The following is a 26,728-nucleotide window of genomic DNA, read 5'->3' on the forward strand; positions in this document are numbered from 1 at the left end:
TCATGGTAATCCAACTCTCATACTTCCAAGATTATGCCATAAAAGGTCATATCACTCTCAATGGGGTTTAAATCTTTCGCACTGGAGACCTGGACTGCCTTAGCAACAACAGAAACTCCACTATTTTGAACAACCCGCGCATCATCTCGGTCTTTCATAAAGTATCGGACTCCATTGACTGAGAAACCTTGATAAGTTAAAACAGAAAATGATGGTTTTCCAGCGAGTCATCGTATCGTCTCTGAAACAGCATCGGGATTTCCCTTCATTTCACTACTTACCTATACATAATATTATATAATAAAAAAATCCGTCAGTTGCAAACTACAACTAACAACTATTTAAGTAGACACTACACAAAACCTACTTTTTTTTCAAACCAATCGGCAAATAGCCGATTGTGCTCTCCCATGAGCCAATGAACACTTTTTTTCTTCCCTCGGTAAATTTCATCCAAATACTCCTTGTGCATTCTGAGAATATGCATAAATATTAGAAATAACCCACAAAAATTATATCTTCAAACAAATAGGACAAGTTAATAAAATAAACGTACACGATATAGGGATACACTTCATCATTATTTTGAAGGACATGCAGATGAGTCTCATCTCGCTCTTTTTCTTCCACGACCTTTATTATCGCGGCAGATAATGGACCAGATTGCTTGCCTTGCTCAACTGGAAGTCTGGCTCATAAATTCTGTGCAGAATTCTACTGATTCTTCTTTAAGGTAGCTTTCTGCCATACAACCTTCAGGATAATATCGGTTTCGTACGGAGCTCTTTAGCACTTTATTGAATCGTTCGAAGGCATACATTCATCTATAAAATACCGGTCCACATAAACGCACTTCTAGGACCAAGTGGACAATAAGATGTAACATTACATCAAAAAATGATGAAGGGAATTTTTTTTCTAGATCGCATAAGGTTATTATTACATCTGACTGCAATTTATCGAGTTTTGAGACATCGACAACTTTGCTGCATAAAGCATTAAAAAAGAAGCACAGTCGTATGATTGTGACCCTAACATTTTTCGGGAGAACAGATCGAATGGCAACAGGGAGGAGTTGTTGGAGAAGGATATGGCAGTCATGGGACTTAAGCCCGTATATCTTCAAATCAGACATGGATACACAATTTTTTATGTTTGATCCATGTCCAGAGGGAAGTTTCATAGACAAGAATGAGTTCAACACTTTCTTTTTTTCGGCCTTCGACAAAGTAAAAGGGGAAGGGGGCAGATAGGTCTTCTTTTCTCCTACTTGAGGAGCTAAATCATGTCTAACACCCATATCAATCATATCACGACGTGCCGCCTCACTATCTTTTGACTTTCGCATATTTAATAACGTCCCAAGCAGATTATCACACACATTTTTCTCGATGTGCATAACATCGAGACAGTGGCGAACATGATGATATTTCCAATATTCTAACTCAAAGAAAACAGATTTTTTCTTCCATGGACATTCCACCTTCTTCGACTTCTTCACCTCTTTTCCAAAACAAAAATCAATTCGTTCCTGACGCGCTAACACTTCTACTCCGGAAAGGGGTTGACATGCGTTCCCCAACTCTTGTTGTTCGTTAAAGGCCGCCTTATACCTCCTATAAGGGTGCTGCCTAGGCAAATAACGGCGATAACCTTGGAAGCACATCTTCCTACTGTGACTTAAATATTTAGCCACAGTATCGTCACCACAAATTGGACAACTCTTATAACCCTTATTCACGCAGCCTGACAAGTTTCCATATGCTGGAAATTCATTTATAGTCCACAATAAAATTGCTTTTTAGAGTGAAATATGATTTACTATAGGCGTCATAAACGTTTGGTTTACCTTCTTCCAAAAGTTTTTTCAGATCATCAATCAACGGTTGTAAATAAACGTCGATGTTATTTCCCGGCTCATGTGGACCAGGAACTAAAACTGACAACATCATGAACTTCCTTTTCATGCATAACCACGGAGGAAGATTGTACTGTTACCAACACAATTGGCCAGCAAGTATATTGATTGACTAACCCATTAGTATGTGGGTTGATACCATCCGCTGATAAAGCCAACCTAATATTCCTAGATTCACTACCAAAGGCAGGCCACCGGTAATCGATATTCCTCCAAGAAGGAGAGTCGGCCGGATGTCGCATCTTGTCATCATTTATTCGCTGATTTGCATGCCAAGTCATGAGTTCAGCAGTAGAGGGAGATTTAAATAACCGTTTAAATCTTGGAATTATAGGAAAATACCACATGACCTTGGTTGGAACATTGACCCTAAGTTGGCCATTCTTCCGTACTTTCCAACGTGACAGCTTGCAATGAGGACACTGAGAAGCATCAGAATGTATGCCCCTATACAGTATACAATCATTGGGACACGAATGAATTTTTATATACTCTAGACCTAAATCGGATAAAGTTTTCTTCGCTTCATATGCGTTAGGAGGCAACACATTATCTTTGGGAAGGATCGAGCCAACTGAAGAGAGCAGCTCAGTAAAGGCAGTGTCGCTAATACCAAACCTAGCTTTCCAATTATGCAATTTTAACATTGACTGTAACTTTGTGCACTCGCTGCCCTCAAACAACGGTTGTTCTGCATCAACAACAAACCTCTGAAAATCATATGAATCCTTATCGTAATTACCCAAATTAAAAGCCGCTTCACAAACTTCAACAGTTTCTGATGCAGCAAAGTGCTATGTAGGTTGGTCTGAAGCAGGACGTGTACTACCTATAGAAGGCCTAGTACTCCTAGTAGATTTTTCTTCATGCCAAATCCAATCAACATACCCCAAACTAAAACCATGATCGTAGATATGTCCCCTTATGATTTTGGTTGAGAATTTTTTAAAATTCACACATCGACCACATGGACAAGGAATTCTTTTAGGATCTTTACAATTTTCTTCAGCGAAAATCAAGAATTCTTCGACAACAATTTCAAATTCTAAAGAATCCCTATCTTTCGATATCCACGACTTATCCATAACTGAAAATGTATGACCAGCAATCTAGCAACCTAACCACCTGATGGTCATTTCAACATCAAATATTAGAGTAAGTTTATATATCATTTATATTCATTATATACTCATAATTCTACTATACTATATTTCTTGGTTATTGAATATAAATATTTATTAATATAAAATAGATATGCTATGTTTTATGTTTTATCCTTATTATGCAGCTAAAATACATACTTAATACTAGGAATTAGCGGTATATATTTATCACAAGTTATGCATCGCTTAATTACTTCATGCTAAACAAAACCAAGAAAGTCAACATTGTTTAACTAGCATAATCAATACATGTGCACATATTCAAGCGCGAATTAATAACAAACATGCCCTTAAAAAATTGAAAGATTTTACACAAATGACAACTAGTACATTCATGGCATCTCATCTATTAAAAGAGAACGATACACTAAATCTGATACATAAACAACAATCCAAATCAAATAATGTATACATAAATAATGACAGATCGGTTACTAGTGAATCCCTTCCTACATAATATATACATAAAAAAGGAAAAAAAGGAAATGAATAAGAATTTATAACCTCCTTCTTGAAGTAAAATGTGCAGGCACTGTCAAATTCCGAGACTTGATGAGATAATCTGCAAATGGACAAAATCGAATTTAAAAACATAATATTACTTAAAACTTTAAACGGACAAAAATCGGAAGATATCAACTAGAAAAGAAAAATACATGGAAATATCAAACCTAATTAATATATTTAGGCAAACCTAAATATATATACACAAGAACACAAACCTAATTTATGTTAAAAAAATGCAGATTTATGTAAATATATATACATGCATATTTAAAATAACTCAAGAAAAAATATAAAATTAGAGTACAAACCTTATTTGGCTCAATGAATCTCAAAACCTGTTCAAAAAGGAAAAAACCCATTAAAATTTATGAACAAACCCTAATTGAACAAATGTAACCTAATCGAACATACAAACCTAAATAAACAAACATACTTGTTCAGAAATTCGGGTTTCTCGTAGATGGATTTTGATTAACTGATGGTGTTCTTCAATTTGGGGTTTAATTAAAACCTATGTACTTATTATAAACTGATATGGTGTGTGTGAGAGATAGAGAGAGATGGAAGAGAGAGAGGGAGAGAAGCAGAGAGATGGAAGAGAGAGGGAAAGAGAACCAGAGAGAGTGAGCTCAGAGAGAGTGAGAGTGAGAGAGCAGAGAGAGTGAGAGTGAGAGAGAGAGAGAGACAGGAAAAATAATTAGGGGGGAAACGGGTTTTTTTTGGTTAAGAAGGGCGGGGAATATTTGGGGAATAAGGGGGGAAAGTTTCCGTGTATTTTTTTAAATTTTTTTAAGTTAACCATCGACAAGGTTGTAAAATACAACCGACGTCTATAAAATAAAGACATCGGTTATATAGAAAACCGATGTCTAACTAACGTTTTTCATTTTTGAAAAATAAGTATAGACATTGGTTATTTTCTGGACCGATGTCTAAAACAATAATTAACATCAGTTTTAAAATAACCGATGTCTAAATGAACTTTAACATCGGTCGTCTGAGCAACCGATGTCTAAGGACCGATGTCTATTGACAGAATTCTAGTAGAGTATGTAATGAATGCTAACAACTATTATAAAGTTTTTATAGTCATAGTATAAATGTACTATTCATACACTGCATTCCTTAATTAATTTTAGAAACTTAGTTCAATTAGTATATGGTGATTAAAAATATAATAATCTTTTCAAAAATACTATGACTATAACAATTTTATGCTTAATTTTACAACTCGCCTATTTTATAAAAAATTATTAAATCAAGAGAAAAGTGACAACCACATCTCACCTATTTTTATAATAGTAACCCGTTAAGTAATATACAAAATTAAAGTGATAGATTATACGTGTTTTCTACGCTTCATCATTAAATTAATTTTTTTAAATTGACGCAATTAGTATCTTGGTGATTATACTGTGTAAGCTGATATAAAATAAAAACAATTTTTTTCATTTTTGTTATACACTTCACTCCTTAACTAATTTTAGGAAATTTATTCAATTACTATCTTCATAATTAACGATGTAATAATCTTTTTTATATTAATATGACTATAATAACTTTATACATGTATTTATGCACTCAAGAGAAAATTGACAACTAATTCTCACATAATTTTATAAAAATAGTTAATTAATAAATATACAAAATTCAATCTGGAGATTAGATGTGTGTTCCACACTTCATTCCTAAACTATTTTTTTAAAATTTAACGATTAGTATTTTCGCGATTGCTGTGTAAATTGATATAAAATAAAAGCAAAAAAAATCATGTTTATTTTACACGAAATTTCTTAACAAATTTTACCAAATTACTGCAAATAGTATCTTCGTGATTAATAATGTAATAATCTTTTTGTATTATACTATGATTATAACAAATTTATGTTTAATTTAAGAATTCGCCAATTAATCAACAACCTTCCACCCATTTATATAAATATAACTAATTAAAAAAAGTCTTTTCAAGTCTCAGTATTAAAATTTTAGATATGAAATAAACTTTTTTAATTTGTAGCATTTTTATATTTAAATAGCCATACTGTAAGACCAGTTCATATATTGTAACTCAGAGCTTCTAAAGATACGTTGTCAAGGAGATTCTCAAAAAATTATGGGTTAGTAATCAGCTTTTAGTTAATATTAATTATTGCATAGTTATGTTTAGTGTCACGTCTATTGGCTTAACTATTAATATTTTTCACAAACCGATTTTCTTACATAGCCGAATACCTTTCATTCGATTTCTTCACTCAATATGTAGAATACTAATTTCAGATTACGAGTCTGTGTTACCATTTTGTAGCCTTCCAAGACTAAATAAGGAGTTTCCATTGGTTGTACTATAATTCTTTTGGAAGATCGGGTAAATCACGTTATATGCATATTTTAATATTATTTTCATAAACCTTCATAGTAAAAATAGACATTTTTAACAATTTCTTTTCCCTGTTTGTCAACATAATCGTATGCAGGCTTTTTTAGGACAGACTTATGGAATGCTTTGGGAATTAATATTATTGAGGGACAACAGTATGAAATATCTAATTTTCTTGCTACACATGCGACTAGAAATTTTAGACCTGTTCCATCTGCCTTAAAAATAATTTTCTCAAATTCAATCATGGTCCATTTAATTCATTAAAATCACGAAGTGGTCAATTTACCACACACATTTTCAAATTTGTGCAAGTGCTGCTTTAGCTATAAATCCGGTTAAATATGCCTTTAATCTGTCATTCGTCATTGATATGATTATATTTCTCGACACTTATCTTATACAGAAATCATATCAAATATATTATTTTTTTACATTTCAACATGTCATTTTTCAGATGTTATTAGAGTAGTCGAACATCTACAACCAATGATTAACATGAACCCGATATTTGGACTCAAACCTCTGATAAGATTATAACTTTATCATGGCAGGTTTTAATCAATAAGTTATAAATAGAATAAATTAACTAATTATACAATAACTTAACTTTTAAATTTAACTTTCCATTTTAATTGTTACAAGGTACCCTGTTAAAGTGAATATAGTGAGTAAATTAACTCAAAGTATAACACCTTAATACGAATATGTTTTAGACATGTCGGTCATAGTTATTTTGTCAAGTGCAAAAGTTATGATGGATAGAGGTAAGCCCTTAGATTTCATTCATGATATTTAAATAAAAATGTAATTAAAACTTTAAACTATGCTTAACTTATGTTAAATGTATTGTTTTTAATTTCATATATTGTTTCAATCACTAATACTCGAGCATCTAGAATTTATATTAACGAGGGTTACGTTGAGGTTTGGAATTTCATGGCACTGGTATGAATATAACAAATTGTATTAATTATTTCTATAATAAGTTTTTCTTAACAACAAAATCTTAGTGTATTATTTATTTTTACAGGCTTGATATTATTGGATATGATTGTCCTAATAATGATGAATCAATGAAATCATGTATTTATGACTTTTACAAATATTTGAAATTTTAAAATTAACTAATATTTAATTTTTCATACAGTAATGTAGTGTAGGTCAAGAATGTGTGTTATTAAATATGATCACGCTGCTTCTTTAAATTTATATAACTAACAATTGAACTAAAACTAATAAACATTTTTTGTCTAAACTTGTAGGAGAAATGAGCTATACTGACATTTTTTGTCTAAACTGGTAGGAGAAATGAGCTATATGTGTTCGTTTGTTTAACTAAAAAAATAGTACTCTACCAATTTATGTAATTCAATTTTAGCATCAAATATAATAAATTTAATTATCAACAATTATTCAACATATCGTTCATAAATATTAAATTTAATTATTTGATGTACATAAATCATATATTATTGTTATAAAATTATGTAAGATATGAATATGTTATTGGATTTTCTCGGTTTTGGGTTTGGATCAGGTTTGGAACGAATTTCGGGTCGGTTATCGGTTCGGTATACCTAAGATCCAAATTCATATCCAAACTCTTTTGGGTCTAAAAACAACATCCACTTCGAGGTCCTATTTAGGGGTTGTTTGATTTGTGGGTTGAGAGGGTTGGGCTGGGCTGGGTTGAGGGGGGTTTTTAAAAACCATGTTTGGGAAATAATTTTTTTAGGAGGGTTGGGTTGCAGAGGGTTTTGTGAAGGGTTGGAGGGGTTCATTTCTCCTGAAAAAATGCGATATTTCTAACACCCCTTTCTTATTATTTCTCCCCAATTACACTTCTGTTACTCTAGGTCTTCTAGCTCCGCTCCTCTCGACTCTCGATCTCTCCTACGTGAACATCTCAAGGTATATTTTCTTTCTCTCTTCCCTTAATCTCTCTCTCTCTCTCTCATCTTCTCTTCGTTCTTTCTCTATTTCTCTCTCCCAATCTCTCTCTCCCTCTCTCTCCATCTATTATCTCTCTCTCTATCAAAGTAACTATTTCTCTCTCGCATTTATTTTGTGGATTTTTAGATTTTTGTACATGGCCATATTTTTGTACTTATGAAATTTGAAATGTGCTTAACTTTGTGCGAGAATTGCTCTGTTTAGAAGGTAGATTTTTTATAATTAGCAGTGTGTATGTTTATGATGGCGGGATTAGTTGATTATTTGTATTAATTGGATAATTTAATGCCTAATTTTCATGTTTGTGTTAATATTGTACGGGGCTCAACCTAGTTTAATATTGTTACTGCGGTGTGAATTTGAAAATCTTTAGTTCTACTTTTCTTAGATTTTTCGATTTCTTGTTGTTTCGAATAATATAGAGTAACATAATTTGTGTAAAATGACTTTTTCGTCTTATGGGTTGTAATTTATTGATTGACTTGTGGTGTAAAATTATAATCTGAAAAGAAAGAAAAATATGAAATCGTACAGTGGAGTAGTTCTATTATTCCTAGTGGACTAACAATGAGATTTACAGAAGGGGGGTTGAATGTAAATCTCAAAACTTTTTCAAGTTTTGAGCAGTTTTAAAGGCTTTGTGTTCAAGATAAACAAGTGTGTGAATTGCTTTAAGCTAATACAGACAGATATATATTCAAGCACTAATGTAAAGAACACAACATACCTTAAAAACTTTTCTGGTGGATTGTTGTTCCACCAGAGATGGTATTTCAGAAAATCTGTGATTCAAGAAGTTGATCACAGCTGCGTCCTAGTACAAACTAGATAATTTTTCTCTCAAGATTTTTCTAAACAGCTCTGGAAAAATTCTCATCTAATTACTAGCTGCTACTTGGTTTATATATCACCAAGTTTACAAGTGAAGACAAAGATAAAAAGTACAATAATAAAATAAGTTCTCCACTTGTTTCTTCTCCATTTTACTCCAGTGCATTGTTGACTATTGCCTCTTTATACTAGAGTAGAACGGCTGCTTTTTCTGATGTTCCTGAAATAGGCTACCACATCTCAGTTGTCTCTGTCAACCCATGTGCCTCTGTTTGTAGGTACAACTACCACTTGTCAACTGCTATTTAACAGAACATCCGTTGAAGCCTTCATCCGTTGATGGCTTTATCCGTTGATGTGTTAGCAGTTGAAGCTCTATCCGTTGATGCACTCATCCGTTGAAGGATGTTATCCGTTGAAGCTTTAGAGACATCCGTTGAAGCTTTGTTTCTCATCCGTTGAAGGTCTTTAAGTTATCCGTTGACACCATTTCATTTATACAAAATTACAAGGCATGAAATACTTACAATTGGCCTTCCTATCTGCATATCCTCTAGTAGTCAACATGACTTATAATTTCCCTCAACATTTAAGAATTTATATCTCAAATTCAGAGACTAAAATGTGCTACAACACTAGACTTATTTCTAAGTAAAGCTACACCATCAACGGATAGCCAAAATGGTCTTATCCGTTGAGGCTACAAACACTAGATTTCTACTTAAGTGTTTTGTTAAACATATCATCAAACTAATGCACATATATTCCTAACAAGTTCTGATGCAGCCTCTCAAATATAGTATAGTTTAGTGGATGATAACTTTGAGTGTGTATGAGGATTAGTCATTCATTCAAATATGTTGAGTTTGTTTTCTCCAGGAAAGCTCGAAGTGCCGCTTACTCTGGTGTTTGTATATATTTACTAATTGCAAAAAGGACTAAGACAAGTAAATTTTTATTATTTCCCGTCTATAAATATCCACCTCTTTTCGCTTTCAGCAATTCATGGAAGAATGAATCGGGAAAAAAGTTAGTCTTTTTGTGTAAATTATAATCAATATCTATAAACTAATCAATCCTCTAAAATTTGGATAGTAATGTACAGGTCTGGAAACTACTGGCCATTTTGTTGATTTCGCTTTTGTGGATGTTGCCAAGAATAGGAGTACTTAGTCGAATATAGAAATAGTCGTGATAGTAACTTCATTTAGCACTCTAATAACTGAAATTAAGTGCTGATCTAAATCAACAAATTGCAAACCGCTAGTTCGGTTATCTACTTGTTTAAGAACTGCAGTTAGTCTTTTGGCTTCTTTGCTACTGCTTCCCACCAACTTATACCTCAAGCCTCTGATTCATATACATCATACATATTTGTCAGGTTCAATGTACATAGATAACACTAGCCATAAAGTCTCTATTTCAGTTTTTTTGGTCCCTTGTATGATAATTGAAGAAAATTGTAGCTGTACAAGTTAAGTTTTTGTCTCATGTTTGGTAAGTTGCTAAAATCAGCTTCTAATATTGGCCCAAGAACCCACTCACTTCAAAACTTTCTAATACAACACGATATCAACTTAGTAAAAAAATATTCATTGAACATAGCAATGTTGATTATAGTCGATTATGCTATTCAAATTTAGTAGAATCTAGAGTTGTACCAGTGTGGCAACGTAGAATCTTGGGTTGTACCAGTGTGGCAACTTAAATGATTTACTTTTCTTCTTCCAACAATGTTGATTATAGTCGATCATGTTGGAAATAATTTAAATTTGATTTATGTTTTGTATTTGAAAAAAGAAGCTGTTAACCCATGTAAACAGCTAGGAATTAGTCGTAGTGTTATCCCTCAGATATTTTAGGATCGTGGAGTTAGTCGAGCAAATGTAGGAAGTAGTTGCAATTGTTTTAGGATAGGAGTCCTCGAATCTCTGGTTACTATTTATTCTGTAAGTGAAGAGTAGAACAAATATTGCCTAAGAAATAAAAACTTTGTCTTTCCAGTTTTATACGTGTTCCTCTGTGTGTGTGCATATGTTGATATATCCATCTAGTTTCATCATCTGGTATCAGAGCAATTGTTATAAGATGGATACAGGGAAAGGCAAGGTCGGGTATGTGGGGCTAACTTACCCAATGTTGGCTAAAGGAAACTATACGGCGTGGGCATTGAAGATGAAGGTTTTTATGCAGGCCCAAGGTGTGTGGACTGTTGTAGAACCCAGTGATGAAAAGACACCGATTGAGGATAAAAGTGATAAGGTTGCCTTGGCTATGATCTACCAAGGCATACCGGAGGAGATTTTACTGTCAATCGCAGGAAAGAACACGGCAAAAGAGGGCTGGGAGGCCATCAAAGTTATGTGTCAGGGAGCCGAACGTGTAAAGAAAGCCAAGGTTCAGACACTCAAGGCGGAATTCGAGTCGCTGCACATGGAGGACAGTGACCAGCTTGAGGAGTTCTACATGAAGCTCAATGGACTGGTATCTACCATTCGAGCTTTAGGAGAAGAGATGCAGGAGTCATATGTGGTCAAGAAACTGCTACGAGTTGTTCCATCTAGATTCCTGCAAATAGCTTCAACAATAGAGCAATTTGGAGATTTGGAAAGCATGACAGTTGAGGAGGCGATTGGATCTCTCCAAGCTCATGAAGAGAGACTGAAGGGTCAAAATTTAACCACCGGAAGGAGCCAAAACAGTACTGTTGGGAATAAGTTACTATTAACAGAGGAGGAGTGGTCTAGACGTGAGAAGAACGAAAACAAACTCCTGCTCACACGGGAGGAATGGATAAAATGATCAAATAGAAAGACTTCTGATGGGCAATCAAGCTTTCGAGGACGAGGTGGACGTGGTTTTCAGGGTGCTGGTCGTGATAAAGATGGCGTGAGGTGTTATAATTGCAATTTGCTGGGTCACTATGCTGCAGAATGCAGGCGACCATGTAGAGAAAGAAACCAAAAAATGGAGGCAAACCTGGTTCAAATCAAGGATGATGAGCCTGCATTGTTGCTCTCTGAGTTAGACGAGAAGAAGATCTTAATGGTGTTGTTGAACGAGGAAAGCGTTGTTCCAAAATTGGAGATGACCGGAAGGGAGAAAAAGATATCTCAAGTATGGTATCTAGACAATGGCGCAAGTAATCACATGACTGGAGACATATCAAAAATTTTCACTTTGGATGAAAGTGTGACAGGAAAAGTAAAGTTTGGAGATGGATCAACGGTATGCATTAAAGGGAAAGGTTCAATCGCATTTAAGTGCAAAAATGGGGAAACAAGAGTGTTTAAGGATGTGTTTTACATTCCAAATCTTTGTAACAACATTCTTAGTCTTGGTCAAATGTCAGAAGACGGAAATAAGGTGGTATTGCAAGATGATTTTCTGTGGATATATGACAATGGTGGGAAGATGTTGATGAAGGTGCAAAGGACGGCCAACCGTTTATACAAGATTATGCTCGAAGAAAATTCAGAAGTCTGCCTGCTAACAAAAGCTCAAATAGATTCATGGCTTTGGCACGCTCGTCTGGGCCATGTAAACTTTGATGCAATAAGTCTCATGAACAGAAAAGAGATGGTAAAGGGTTTGCCAAAGCTGGTACATCCAAGAACTGTGTGTAGAGGCTGTTTGATGGCAAAACAAACTAGGGCTCCGTTTCCGACTCAATCGAGTTACAAGTCAGGGAAGGTGCTGGAGCTAATCCATGGGGACATTTGCGGACCAATCACTCCATGTACACCAGCTGGAAAGAGGTATTTTTTGCTTTTGGTTGATGATTTTAGTCGTAAAATGTGGGTCTTTTTTCTGTCCACTAAGGATGAAGCAATAGACGAGTTCAAGAAATTTAAGAAGCTTGTGGAAAATGAATCTGGTGAAAAAATTAAGACACTACGTACAGATTGAGGGGGGAGTTCTGTTCTCAACCATTTGCAAAATTTTGTGAGGATAATGGGATTGTGAGACAATATACAGCTCCTTACATCCCGCAGCAAAACGGAGTTGTAGAGCGACGAAATAGAACAGTAGTATCCATGGCTAGAAGTTATCTCAAAGAAAAGCAAGTCCCATCAGAATTATGGGGTGAAGCCGTACGACACTCCGTGTACGTGCTCAACAGATTACCCATACGAGGTCTCTCTTCCAATACTCCATATGAGGCGTGGTCAGGTAAAAAGCCTGATGTTGGTCACATCAGGACATTTGGTTGTTGTGCCTATATGAAAATACCTGGAGTTTATACCAAAAAGTTAGATGATCGCTCAAGGATGGTGGTGTACCTCGGGAGAGAGCCAGGGATGAAGGCCCACAGGTTATACGATCCAGAGGAGAACAGAGTTTACATTAGTAGAGATGTGGTCTTCGATGAGGGAAAATCGTGGGTCTGGAGTGATATTGATGGTACAGTTACAAAGAGTCAAGCTCAGTTCACCATTACTGGGCATCCGTTTTCAACAGAAATAGATGAAGAAGCTGTTTCTGAACCTGACACTCCTGTACAAACGCCACAATCAAGTGACAATGAACCAGAGACTCACACGCAATTGTTTGAGTCAAGTCAAGGTGGTACCGAAAGTTCTGAAAACAGCAGCACACCTAAGCAGTACAGGCTGTTAAACGACATCTATGCTAACACGGAGGAAATTGAACTCGAGGAGGATGAGTTGTTATTTGTGGGTACTGAAGAACCAGTCACGTACAAACAAGCTATCCAAGGAAAACCATGGGAGGAAGCCATGAAGAGTGAGATCGAGGCAATAGAAAGAAATAATACTTGGAAACTTGTGGCACTACCACTTGGGCATAAACCGATCGGCTTAAAATGGGTATACAAGTTGAAGAAGAATATTGATGGTGAGGTTGTGAAACATAAGGCGAGGCTTGTCGCGAAAGGATACGTACAAAAATAAGGGGTGGATTTTGAGGAAGTGTTTGCACCTGTTACTCGTTTGGAAACCGTGAGATTACTCCTGGCATTGGCTGCGAAAAACAGATGGGAAGTACATCATCTTGATGTTAAGTCAGCCTTTTTGAATGGAGATTTACAAGAGGATGTGTACGTACAGCAACCTGAAGGTTTTGTGAAACAAGGCAAGGAACACTTGGTTTATAAGCTGGTGAAGGCTCTCTATGGACTTAGACAAGCGCCACGGGCTTGGTATGCAAAGTTAAATAAGTGTTTAGAGAGTTTGGGTTTCATAAAATGCCCTCATGAACATGCTGTATACACTAAACAGGAGAAGGGTGAGACATTGATTATTGGAGTGTATATTGATGATTTATTGATAACAGGGACAAGTGTTTCCATGATTCAGCGGTTTAAGGAACAAATGAGTGAGAAGTTTGACATGAGTGATCTGGGGAAACTATCTCATTACCTGGGGATAGAGGTGGTGCAAACTAAGGAGTATATAGAGCTCAAGCAGACATCTTATGCTAGGAAGGTGTTGGAAAAGAGTGGTATGTCAGAGTGTACACCGACTAAATACCCTATGGAACCCGCTTGTCAACTCCATAAAGATGAAACTGGAACACCCGTGGATCCAACCATGTTCAAGAGCATCGTAGGTGGCTTGAGATATCTGGTTCACACTAGACCAGATATCGCTTTTGCTGTTAGTATAGTCAGCCGTTACATGGAACGGCCCACTGAGATGCATCTCCAAGCTGTGAAATGAATTCTAAGGTACTTGAAAGGAACGCTAAGTTATGGATTGGTGTATTCAAGCGGGAGCAGCAACAATATATTGACGGGGTATTCTGATAGTGATCTGGCTGGGCAACTCGATGATCGGAAAAGTACGGGAGGGATGGCGTTTTATCTCAACGATAGTCTAATAACGTGGGTATCTCAAAAACAGCGTTGTGTGGCCCTATCTTCATGTGAAGCCGAGTTTATGGCAGCTATTGTGGCTGCTTGCCAAGGTATATGGCTGAGAAACTTACTTGGGAGACTTACTGATGCTAACATTGGTCCAGTGATACTCTACATAGATAACAAGTCTGCAATAGACCTCGCAAAAAATCCAGTGTTTCATGGACGCAGTAAACATATTGATATTCGATATCATTTCATCCGTGAGTGTGTTGACAGAGGTGAGATCGTGATCAGACACATTGGAACAGGCAGTCAACGAGCTGATGTGCTGACAAAAGCTATGGCCACTGTGAAATTTGAAAGGATGCGTTCGCTGCTTGGCATCAGAAATCTCAAAACCCAAATTTAAATTAAGGGGGTGCTTGTTGGAAATAATTTAAATTTGATTTATGTTTTTTATTTGAAAAAAGAAGCTGTTAACCCATGTAAACAGCTAGGAATTAGTCGTAGTGTTATCCCTCAGATATTTTAGGATCGTGGAGTTAGTCGAGCAAATGTAGGAAGTAGTTGCAATTGTTTTAGGATAGGAGTCCTCGAATCTCTGGTTACTATTTATTCTGTAAGTGAAGAGTAGAACAGATATTGCCTAAGAAATAAAAACTTTGTCTTTCCAGTTTTATACGTGTTCCTCTGTGTGTGTGCATGTGTTGATATATCCATCTAGTTTCATCATCTGGTATCAGAGCAATTGTTATAAGATGGATACAGGGAAAGGCAAGGTCGGGTATGTGGGGCTAACTTACCCAATGTTGGCTAAAGGAAACTATACGGCGTGGGCATTGAAGATGAAGGTTTTTATGCAGGCCCAAGGTGTGTGGACTGTTGTAGAACCCAGTGATGAAAAGACACCGATTGAGGATAAAAGTGATAAGGTTGCCTTGGCTATGATCTACCAAGGCATACCGGAGGAGATTTTACTGTCAATCGCAGGAAAGAACACGGCAAAAGAGGGCTGGGAGGCCATCAAAGTTATGTGTCAGGGAGCCGAACGTGTAAAGAAAGCCAAGGTTCAGACACTCAAGGCGGAATTCGAGTCGCTGCACATGGAGGACAGTGACCAGCTTGAGGAGTTCTACATGAAGCTCAATGGACTGGTATCTACCATTCGAGCTTTAGGAGAAGAGATGCAGGAGTCATATGTGGTCAAGAAACTGCTACGAGTTGTTCCATCTAGAATCCTGCAAATAGCTTCAACAATAGAGCAATTTGGAGATTTGGAAAGCATGACAGATGAGGAGGCGATTGGATCTCTCCAAGCTCATGAAGAGAGACTGAAGGGTCAAAATTTAACCACCGGAAGGAGCCAAAATAGTACTGTTGGGAATAAGTTACTATTAACAGAGGAGGAGTGGTCTAGACGTGAGAAGAACGAAAATAAACTCCTGCTCACACGGGAGGAATGGATAAAATGATCAAATAGGGAGACTTCTGATGGGCAATCAAGCTTTCGAGGACGAGGTGGACGTGGTTTTCAGGGTGCTGGTCATGATAAAGATGGCGTGAGGTGTTATAATTGCAATTTGCTGGGTCACTATGCTGCAGAATGCAGGCGACCATGTAGAGAAAGAAACCAAAAAATGGAGGCAAACCTGGTTCAAATCAAGGATGATGAGCCTGCATTGTTGCTCTCTGAGTTAGACGAGAAGAAGATCCTAATGGTGTTGTTGAACGAGGAAAGCGTTGTTCCAAAATTGGAGATGACCGGAAGGGAGAAAAAGATATCTCAAGTATGGTATCTAGACAATGGCGCAAGTAATCACATGACTGGAGACATATCAAAATTTTTCACTTTGGATGAAAGTGTGACAGAAAAAGTAAAGTTTGGAGATGGATCAACGGTATGCATTAAAGGGAAAGGTTCAATCGCATTTAAGTGCAAAAATGGGGAAACAAGAGTGTTTAAGGATGTGTTTTACATTCCAAATCTTTGTAACAACATTCTTAGTCTTGGTCAAATGTTAGAAGACGGAAATAAGGTGGTATTGCAAGATGATTTTCTGTGGATATATGACAATGGTGGGAAGATGTTGATGAAGGTGCAAAGGACGGCCAACCGTTTATACAAGATTATGCTCGAAGAAAATTCAGAAGTCTGCCTGCTAACAAAAGCTCAAACAGATTCATGGCTTTGGCACGCTCGTCTGGGCCACGTAAACTTTGATGCAATAAGTCTCATGAACAGAAAAGAGATGGTAAAGGGTTTGCCAAAGCTGGTACATCCAAGAACTGTGTGTAGAGGCTGTTTGATGGCAAAACAAACTAGGGCTCCGTTTCCGACTCAATCGAGTTACAAGTCAGGGAAGGTGCTGGAGCTAATCCATGGGGACATTTGCGGACCAATCACTCCATGTACACCAGCTGGAAAGAGGTATTTTTTGCTTTTGGTTGATGATTTTAGTCGTAAAATGTGGGTCTTTTTTCTGTCCACTAAGGATGAAGCAATAGACGAGTTCAAGAAATTTAAGAAGCTTGTGGAAAATGAATCTGGTGAAAAAATTAAGACACTACGTACAGATTGAGGGAGGAGTTCTGTTCTCAACCATTTGCAAAATTTTGTGAGGATAATGGGATTGTGAGACAATATACAGCTCCTTACACCCCGCAGCAAAACGGAGTTGTAGAGCGACGAAATAGAACAGTAGTATCCATGGCTAGAAGTTATCTCAAAGAAAAGCAAGTCCCATCAGAATTATGGGGTGAAGCCGTACGACACTCCGTGTACGTGCTCAACAGATTACCCATACGAGGTCTCTCTTCCAATACTCCATATGAGGCGTGGTCAGGTAAAAAGCCTGATGTTGGTCACATCAGGACATTTGGTTGTTGTGCCTATATGAAAATACCTGGAGTTTATACCAAAAAGTTAGATGATCGCTCAAGGATGGTGGTGTACCTCGGGAGAGAGCCAGGGACGAAGGCCCACAGGTTATACGATCCAGAGGAGAACAGAGTTCACATTAGTAGAGATGTGGTCTTCGATGAGGGAAAATCGTGGGTCTGGAGTGATATTGATGGTGCAGTTACAAAGAGTCAAGCTCAGTTCACCATTACTGGGCATCCGTTTTCAACAGAAATAGATGAAGAAGCTGTTTCTGAACCTGACACTCCTGTACAGACGCCACAATCAAGTGACAATGAACCAGAGACTCACACGCAATTGTTTGAGTCAAGTCAAGGTGGTACCGAAAGTTCTGAAAACAGCAGCACACCTAAGCAGTACAGGCTGTTAAACGACATCTATGCTAACACGGAGGAAATTGAACTCGAGGAGGATGAGTTGTTATTTGTGGGTACTGAAGAACCAGTCACGTACAAACAAGCTATCCAAGGAAAACCATGGGAGGAAGCCATGAAGAGTGAGATCGAGGCAATAGAAAGAAATAATACTTGGAAACTTGTGGCACTACCACTTGGGCATAAACCGATCGGCTTAAAATGGGTATACAAGCTGAAGAAGAATATTGATGGTGAGGTTGTGAAACATAAGGCGAGGCTTGTCGCGAAAGGATACGTACAAAAATAAGGGGTGGATTTTGAGGAAGTGTTTGCACCTGTTACTCGTTTGGAAACCGTGAGATTACTCCTGCCATTGGCTGCGAAAAACAGATGGGAAGTACATCATCTTGATGTTAAGTCAGCCTTTTTGAATGGAGATTTACAAGAGGATGTGTACGTACAGCAACCTGAAGGTTTTGTGAAACAAGGCAAGGAACACTTGGTTTATAAGCTGGTGAAGGCTCTCTATGGACTTAGACAAGCGCCACGGGCTTGGTATGCAAAGTTAAATAAGTGTTTAGAGAGTTTGGGTTTCATAAAATGCCCTCATGAACATGCTGTATACACTAAACAGGAGAAGGGTGAGACATTGATTATTGGAGTGTATATTGATGATTTATTGATAACAGGGACAAGTGTTTCCATGATTCAGCGGTTTAAGGAACAAATGAGTGAGAAGTTTGACATGAGTGATCTGGGGAAACTATCTCATTACCTGGGGATAGAGGTGGTGCAAACTAAGGAGTATATAGAGCTCAAGCAGACATCTTATGCTAGGAAGGTGTTGGAAAAGAGTGGTATGTCAGAGTGTACACCGACTAAATACCCTATGGAACCCGCTTGTCAACTCCATAAAGATGAAACTGGAACACCCGTGGATCCAACCATGTTCAAGAGCATCGTAGGTGGCTTGAGATATCTGGTTCACACTAGACCAGATATCGCTTTTGCTGTTAGTATAGTCAGCCGTTACATGGAACGGCCCACTGAGATGCATCTCCAAGCTGTGAAATGAATTCTAAGGTACTTGAAAGGAACGCTAAGTTATGGATTGGTGTATTCAAGCGGGAGCAGCAACAACATATTGACGGGGTATTCTGATAGTGATCTGGCTGGGCAACTCGATGATCGGAAAAGTACGGGAGGGATGGCGTTTTATCTCAACGATAGTCTAATAACGTGGGTATCTCAAAAACAGCGTTGTGTGGCGCTATCTTCATGTGAAGCCGAGTTTATGGCAGCTATTGCGGCTGCTTGCCAAGGTATATGGCTGAGAAACTTACTTGGGAGACTTACTGATGCTAACATTGGTCCAGTGATACTCTACATAGATAACAAGTCTGCAATAGACCTCGCAAAAAATCCAGTGTTTCATGGACGCAGTAAACATATTGATATTCGATATCATTTCATCCGTGAGTGTGTTGACAGAGGTGAGATCGTGATCAGACACATTGGAACAGGCAGTCAACGAGCTGATGTGCTGACAAAAGCTATGGCCACTGTGAAATTTGAAAGGATGCGTTCGCTGCTTGGCATCAGAAATCTCAAAACCCAAATTTAAATTAAGGGGGTGCTTGTTGGAAATAATTTAAATTTGATTTATGTTTTTTATTTGAAAAAAGAAGCTGTTAACCCATGTAAACAGCTAGGAATTAGTCGTAGTGTTATCCCTCAGATATTTTAGGATCGTGGAGTTAGTCGAGCAAATGTAGGAAGTAGTTGCAATTGTTTTAGGATAGGAGTCCTCGAATCTCTGGTTACTATTTATTCTGTAAGTGAAGAGTAGAACAGATATTGCCTAAGAAATAAAAACTTTGTCTTTCCAGTTTTATATGTGTTACTCTGTGTGTGCATGTGTTGATATATCCATCTAGTTTCATCATCTGGTATCAGAGCAATTATTATAAGATGGATACAGGGAAAGACAAGGTCGGGTCTGTGGGGCTAACTTACCCAATGTTGGCTAAAGGAAACTATACGGCGTGGGCATTGAAGATGAAGGTTTTTATGCAGGCCCAAGGTGTGTGGACCGCTGTAGAACCCAGTGATGAAAAGACACCGATTGAGGATAAAAGTGATAAGGTTGTCTTGGCTATGATCTACCAAGGCATACCGGAGGAGATTTTACTGTCAATCGCAGGAAAGAACACGGCAAAAGAGGGCTGGGAGGCCATCAAAGTTATGTGTCAGGGAGCCGAACATGTAAAAAAAGCCAAGGTTCAGACACTCAAGGCGGAATTCGAGTCGCTGCACATGGAGGACAGTGACCAGCTTGAGGAGTTCTACATGAAGCTCAATGGACTGGTATCTACCATTCGAGCTTTAGGAGAAGAGATGCAGGATTCATATGTGGTCAAGAAACTGCTACGAGCTGTTCCATCTAGATTCCTGCAAATAGCTTCAACAATAGAGCAATTTGGAGATTTGGAAAGCATGACAGTTGAGGAGGCGATTGGATCTCTCCAAGCTCATGAAGAGAGACTGAAGGGTCAAAATTTAACCACCGGAAGGAGCCAAAACAGTACTGCTGGGAATAAGTTACTATTAACAGAGGAGGAGTGGTCTAGACGTGAGAAGAACGAAAACAAACTCCTGCTCACACAGGAGGAATGGATAAAACGATCAAATAGGGAGACTTCTGATGGGCAATCAAGCTTTCGAGGACGAGGTGGACGTGGTTTTCAGGGTGCTGGTCGTGATAAAGATGGCGTGAGGTGTTATAATTGCAATTTGCTGGGTCACTATGCTGCAGAATGCAGGCGACCATGTAGAGAAAGAAACCAAAAAATGGAGTCAAACCTGGTTCAAATCAAGGATGATGAGCCTGCATTGTTGCTCTCTGAGTTAGACGAGAAGAAGATCCCAATGGTGTTGTTGAACGAGGAAAGCGTTGTTCCAAAATTGGAGATGACCGGAAGGGAGAAAAAGATATCTCAAGTATGGTATCTAGACAATGGCGCAAGTAATCACATGACTGGAGACATATCAAAAAATTTCACTTTGGATGAAAGTGTGACAGGAAAAGTAAAGTTTGGAGATGGATCAACGGTATGCATTAAAGGGAAAGGTTCAATCGCATTTAAGTGCAAAAACGGGGAAACAAGAGTGTTTAAGGATGTGTTTTACATTCCAAATCTTTGTAACAACATTCTTAGTCTTGGTCAAATGTCAGAAGACGGAAATAAGGTGGTATTGCAAGATGATTTTCTGTGGATATATGACAATGGTGGGAAGATGTTGATGAAGGTGCAAAGGACGGCCAACCGTTTATACAAGATTATGCTCGAAGAAAATTCAGAAGTCTGCCTGCTAACAAAAGCTGAAACAGATTCATGGCTTTGGCACGCTCGTCTGGGCCACGTAAACTTTGATGCAATAAGTCTCATGAACAGAAAAGAGATGGTAAAGGGTTTGCCAAAGCTGGTACATCCAAGAACTGTGTGTAGAGGCTGTTTGATGGCAAAACAAACTAGGGCTCCGTTTCCGACTCAATCGAGTTACAAGTCAGGGAAGGTGCTGGAGCTAATCCATGGGGACATTTGCGGACCAATCACTCCATGTACACCAGCTGGAAAGAGGTATTTTTTGCTTATTACAGCTGGAATAGATTAAATCTTTGAAATATTATTGAATGAAATAAAGTTATGAGATACTTCATTAAGTCCCGATATATATATATATATATATATATATATCCGCATATATATCTCTTTATACATTTCCTGAAAACCTCTATCATGTAAAGTATGAACAGAGTTTGTAACATCCAATGAATTTTTGGAAAGGAAAAGAATTGTGGCATAAACCCGATATCTTGCTGATCAGGCAAAGATACCAATAAGTAACCTTTTCTACTGTAGATGGATGAATTCCTCGCCGGTCATCACCCTGGCCGCATTCGGACCTCGCGCTAGACCGTTACCCGGCCACTCACGCGTGGATGGACTATCACCCAGCCTCTTACACCTTCATAGACCGTACCCCGGCCTGTCGCTTATGCCGACTCAATCAGATGGACTTACTTCCCGAACATTGGGTAAGTAATCTAATTGTTGTCTCAAAACAGCAACCACGTTGCGAATATAAAATACACCACAGAGCCGGATCCCTCAGGTTTTGAGCGAGTATTTAAATCCCCTTGAAAGGAAGATCTTAAATATAAAAATGAGTTTTTGGGATCCGCTCTAACCTTTAAAAATTATTTTGAAGACTTGAAATTTTTTTTAAGAATGTTTGGAGAAATGCTGATTTAATGAAATAAATCAGTCCCGGTATATTAGAAAATATCTGAATATTATTAAATAATATTCCCATAAGGATAATCTCTATATAAATAACTTGAAGTAGAAGTTGTAAAACTTATACTTGAAATGAGTATTAAATAACCAAAGATATACTTATACGAAAGTACTATCTTTATTTGAATAATCAAAAATAAGTTTGATTATCGACACCTTATTCTTTAATAAAATAAAGAATATATTTCAGTAAATAATCGGAGTCATAGGTCCTCAAATGAATATTCAAATAATATTCAATAAATAATATAAAGTGAGTCATAAATCCTCGAATGAATATTCAAGTAATATTCAATAAATAATATAAAGTGAGTCATAAGTCCTCGAATGAATATTCAAGTAATACTCATCAAATAATATAAAGTTATCGAATAAACCTTATTCGATTAATAGTTTCTAAAAACCATATCAATATATATATATATATCATAAACTGGGAACATCAACTCCCGGTTTTAGAAAAGGGTTCACCTTTGGGTCCCCTATACTCAGGGTATACGCAACTACTGCTTATCTCTAGCATAGGATTATATATGGATCAAACTGGTATGCGTCTAGTGGGGTAAAATTGTCATCCTTCTTACAGGTGTCTCTACAGAATAGTGTTTTACATGGTGTGCATTCTAGGACTGGCTTACCAAGTTGTTTACTGTGACATCTTTGACAACTACGAACTTTCTTGTTCAAAACAAATCCAAGGCGGTGGTGGTGGAGTGTAGATTTAGCAAAATATTTATGCCCAATCTTGACATTTGAGTAGTGGCGATAAGATGACATCTCGAAGCAGTATCCAAGATGAAATGAAAGATCGCAATCACTGCAATGGTAGAACCAGAAATTAGTATTAATTTCCTCGGAGCAAAACTCGCAGTTGAACTCGTAGTCATGATTCATGACCATGCCCGCATCATATCTCAGGTAGAGGGGGTGAGGATCCCAGGGGTGTGTAACTGTTCTTGGCTTCATGCTACAGCCTACGCATATATAGAATTCACATTGTTCACACCGGTGCTTGCTGCAGTACTCCTTGTAATATATTCCACATGCATTACAAGCGTGACCAATTGTAAAAACTTGATCTAGTTGGTGACGATGAGCCTCATGTTTGATCGTTTTAGGTAGGTTCCAGCATTCAATATGAATCTTCCTGTAACGCCCGTCTGAATAATATTCCAAGTACATGCCATTGCCGTAACCTCCACACCAATCACACTTAAAAATCGTGCATTGCTCTGTGGACATGTATGATCTGTATATCTTACCTGGGAATAAGTCCTTCACAAGAGAACGGGAAATCTCAGCACAGACTTTGTGCAGAAAGAATTTACAAAGAACACATCCAAAGAATTGATCGCCATCTGTTCGTATCGGTTTGATACAGCCATCACATAGCAACTGATCTGTTCCATCATCACCTTTCTGATCATTTAAATCATTACTAGTAATGAGTTGTAAAGGATGTTCGTGACTCCAATGTTTATCTTCTGCACTAAAGTTGTTATCCACCATCAACTTGAGAAATTGTTCGACTAACAAATTTCGGGATGATTCATCAGCTGCTGGGAGGTGTACCAAATTGGAATCATATGTTTCATATTCGCTTGATCTGAAAATAGCAATATTACACAAGTTATATGTCGGGAAATAACATAGCTAAATATAGAATTAGATTAAAAAAGATACTACTATAATATTACTACATCTGATAATGCCATGAAACAAAAAGAACAAAAAATTGTCAGCACAGTACCTTGATCTGGCACAGTGAAGATGGGTTAAAAATGTGCATTCATCCCTACATTTGTAATACCAACTGAGTTGACTAATATTTTCACTGCAGAGTCTGCACCACAGATTATACGCGTGATACCGTTGTGGACGACCGTAAAAGAGGAAGATAGGGTGTTCATGGAGAGATTGAAACAGGTAAAGGAGGTTAGGAGCATCAGCACAACTCTTGTGGATCCAAAACCGACATGTCGTGCATTTATAAGACATGTCTCTAATATTCTCCTCTACATTGCAAGCATCACATTTGAACGAGCAAGGGCGATGGATTAAGGCTAATGAGTGTTGAGGGTGAGCTACATGAGTAATTGTGAGCTCCTTGGCTTGGAACATTGCGCATTTGAGGCAAAGACAGAATTTGAAATGGGAATTGCAATAACCAGAGAGTAACTCAATGTCACAAATGTTACAATGGCACTTATCGCCTTCAATGCCTAATTCTATTTGAAACAGCGTTTGTTTTTTACGGGGATCGGAACTGAGGACAAGGAACTCTTTTCGGTTGGTTGGATTTTCGATTTTATCTGGTAAATTTGCGCATGTTTGGTGGAGTAAAAATTTAGTGCAGCTATTGTATGTAAGATCAGTACTGGTACCTGGGGTTGTGATGAAGCTGCTGCAACTATAAATAAATGATCTGCATGAAACTATTTCTTCTCTGCAACAAAAACACACATCACCTTGCCTTGCAATGTACTTTTTATTCAGGGTAAGTGGATGCTGGTGGCAGAAATGCTTCATTTCCATGCTTGTTTTCTATTTTCTTGCCTTCAATTCTTGTACAATTATATCTATCACAGAAGAATAAAGTATAGTAGAACTTCTATACTTCTATCTATTACCATATATATTATTACTATATATAGACCTGATAGTTGCTTCCACTCGATACCAAGGCATGAACAAAGAAAAGAATAAGTATTAATCACTTAAAGTAAAAGAATTTAAACCAAGTTCATTTCGTTGCTTAAACTTTAGCAAAAGTATTGTTTATTCATGCTTTGTCACTTTCTCTTTTTTTTGGAAAAATTAAAAATGGATTCAAGAGTCTTTACAGATATCTCTTCTGGCTAATAAACTACTTTACTTATAAAATCGTAACTACTTATTTTGAATTGTTTGTCGACCCAACTTATAAGTTGAATTTACAACTTATAAGTTGAATGTTAGTAATAACATACTTTTTTTCAACTTATTTTGATTTTTCACTTTTTTATTAATTTTAGTTTTTTAATATATGTTTTTAAATATTAAGTTAATTTAAAATTTATGAATTAAGATAATTATATTTAAAAATTATTTATTTTAGTTCATTTAAAGTTAAAAAAAAATGACTTATAAGTAAAATTAACCAAACACTTATATAACTTATAAGTATTTATCTACTTATCAATTTAAAGGCACTTATTAATTTTAAATCATAAATTACTTATTTTAACATTTTCCAAACGGGCACCTAGCCTTCTGTTAGTATTATTTTCACAAGTAAAATAATTATGAATTTTTTAGTTTAATAGATCGGGTATAACTTTATATTTTCTTACAAATATTAAAATTTGTTATAGCGAATTTGCAACATTACTAGGGTATTTATTTCCACAAGTTACATCACCGAGTGTTTTTTATTTATCAACAAATGTTCCCCAATTAAGGTGCAGTTATATAATTTAACATATGTAATTTAAAAGAAATAATAAAAGTAAGATTTTTGGTTGCAGAACGTTGCAAAATGTGCAAAGCAACTAGGGTTGTCCAGACATGCTGTGAAACACGACATGGTAAGCTTTAAATAATTACTGAGATTTAAATGGACGGCGGATAGTTTTAGCACATTGTGCAATGATTCATTAGGATAAAAGAGAAAACAAAAATACTTAATTTAATTTTACTCACAAGAAAATTAGGGTATTTTCAGCCAATTAAATCCGACCGCGCGTAAATTCTACCATATTCGGTCGAATTTAGTAGGTGCGGCTAAATTCGAAATAACCCGGTCAAATTTACGGTTATTTTCGACTAACTTATCTTTTCGGTCGAATTTAGCACGAGGAAAAAAATGCGGGAACAATCCCGCCAAAAAAAAATCCGCGTAATAAATTCGACCGAATTTGGTCGAATTTAATAAGTGGGATCGGCGGGAAAAATTGCCGCCCTTTAATTTAATATTTTCAGTAGGCAGGGAATTTCCCTCTAAAAAATAAATTTGAATAATTTCTGCTATTTTCGATCAACAGCAGTCGAAATAATATAAATTCAACTGACCTTGGTGGAACGGAGATAAATTCGACCGTAGGCGGTTGAATGTTATATTTTCGACCTAAGGTAGTTGAAGGTATATAAATTTAACTGACCTTGGTGGAACGGAGATAAATTCGACCGTAGACGGTTGAATATTCCTAACTTCGACTACAATGGGAAGCATTTATTGACATACTACATTCAACTGTGTCTGGTGGAATTAAATCTTACTATATTCGACTAGCTGCGGTTGAATGTAAATAAATACGACTATAACCAGTAGCATAAATATAAATTCGACTGATTTTAGGGCGTTACTAAATTCGACCGCTTCTGGTGGAATTAACCCGTACTAAATTCGACCATTTCTGGTTGAATTAACCCGTGCTCATTTCGGAAACCCTACCCCTTTCTGCATTCCAGTAGTCGTTTTCTCCATTCTTTCTCCCTCCATTCTTTCTCCCCATTTCACTACTTTTTTTGCTTTTCTAC

The 26,728-nt window shown here is 37.0% G+C and overlaps 2 protein-coding genes across 2 annotated transcripts; both read right to left on the minus strand.

The window, feature by feature from the left end:
- Positions 1 to 227: 227 nt before the first annotated feature.
- Positions 228 to 3,003, minus strand: LOC141680825 (uncharacterized). The gene is made up of 7 exons (XM_074486939.1): positions 2,748 to 3,003; positions 2,058 to 2,696; positions 1,850 to 1,939; positions 944 to 1,764; positions 836 to 855; positions 368 to 473; positions 228 to 281 (listed from the first exon to the last, which is right to left on the minus strand). Exons 1-7 carry the CDS (start codon positions 3,001 to 3,003, stop codon positions 228 to 230), a joined length of 1,986 nt encoding a protein of 661 aa, XP_074343040.1.
- A 19,631-nt stretch (positions 3,004 to 22,634) lies between these two features.
- LOC141676929 (uncharacterized) lies at positions 22,635 to 24,817 on the minus strand. The gene is made up of 2 exons (XM_074482644.1): positions 23,961 to 24,817; positions 22,635 to 23,816 (listed from the first exon to the last, which is right to left on the minus strand). Exons 1-2 carry the CDS (start codon positions 24,743 to 24,745, stop codon positions 22,727 to 22,729), a joined length of 1,875 nt encoding a protein of 624 aa, XP_074338745.1. The 5' UTR covers positions 24,746 to 24,817; the 3' UTR covers positions 22,635 to 22,726.
- Between the last annotated feature and the right edge of the window lie 1,911 nt (positions 24,818 to 26,728).

This window comes from Apium graveolens, chromosome 8 (assembly GCF_009905375.1).
Source record: "Apium graveolens cultivar Ventura chromosome 8, ASM990537v1, whole genome shotgun sequence".
NCBI classification, from domain to species: domain Eukaryota; kingdom Viridiplantae; phylum Streptophyta; class Magnoliopsida; order Apiales; family Apiaceae; genus Apium; species Apium graveolens.

Bases quoted from the DNA above. Each gene is read 5' to 3' on its own strand.
- LOC141680825 (XM_074486939.1), bottom strand. From the start codon at position 3,003: ATGGATAAGTCGTGGATATCGAAAGATAGGGATTCTTTAGAATTTGAA. The intron at 1,765-1,849 runs GTAAACCAAACG...ATGAATTTCCAG, and splicing joins GAAAAAACTTTTGGAAGAAG to CATATGGAAACTTGTCAGGC. The intron at 474-835 runs GTATTTTATAGA...GCATATTCTCAG, and splicing joins AAGTGCGTTTATGTGGACCG to AATGCACAAGGAGTATTTGG.
- LOC141676929 (XM_074482644.1), bottom strand. From the start codon at position 24,745: ATGGAAATGAAGCATTTCTGCCACCAGCATCCACTTACCCTGAATAAA. The intron at 23,817-23,960 runs GTACTGTGCTGA...TGCTATTTTCAG, and splicing joins CTTCACTGTGCCAGATCAAG to ATCAAGCGAATATGAAACAT.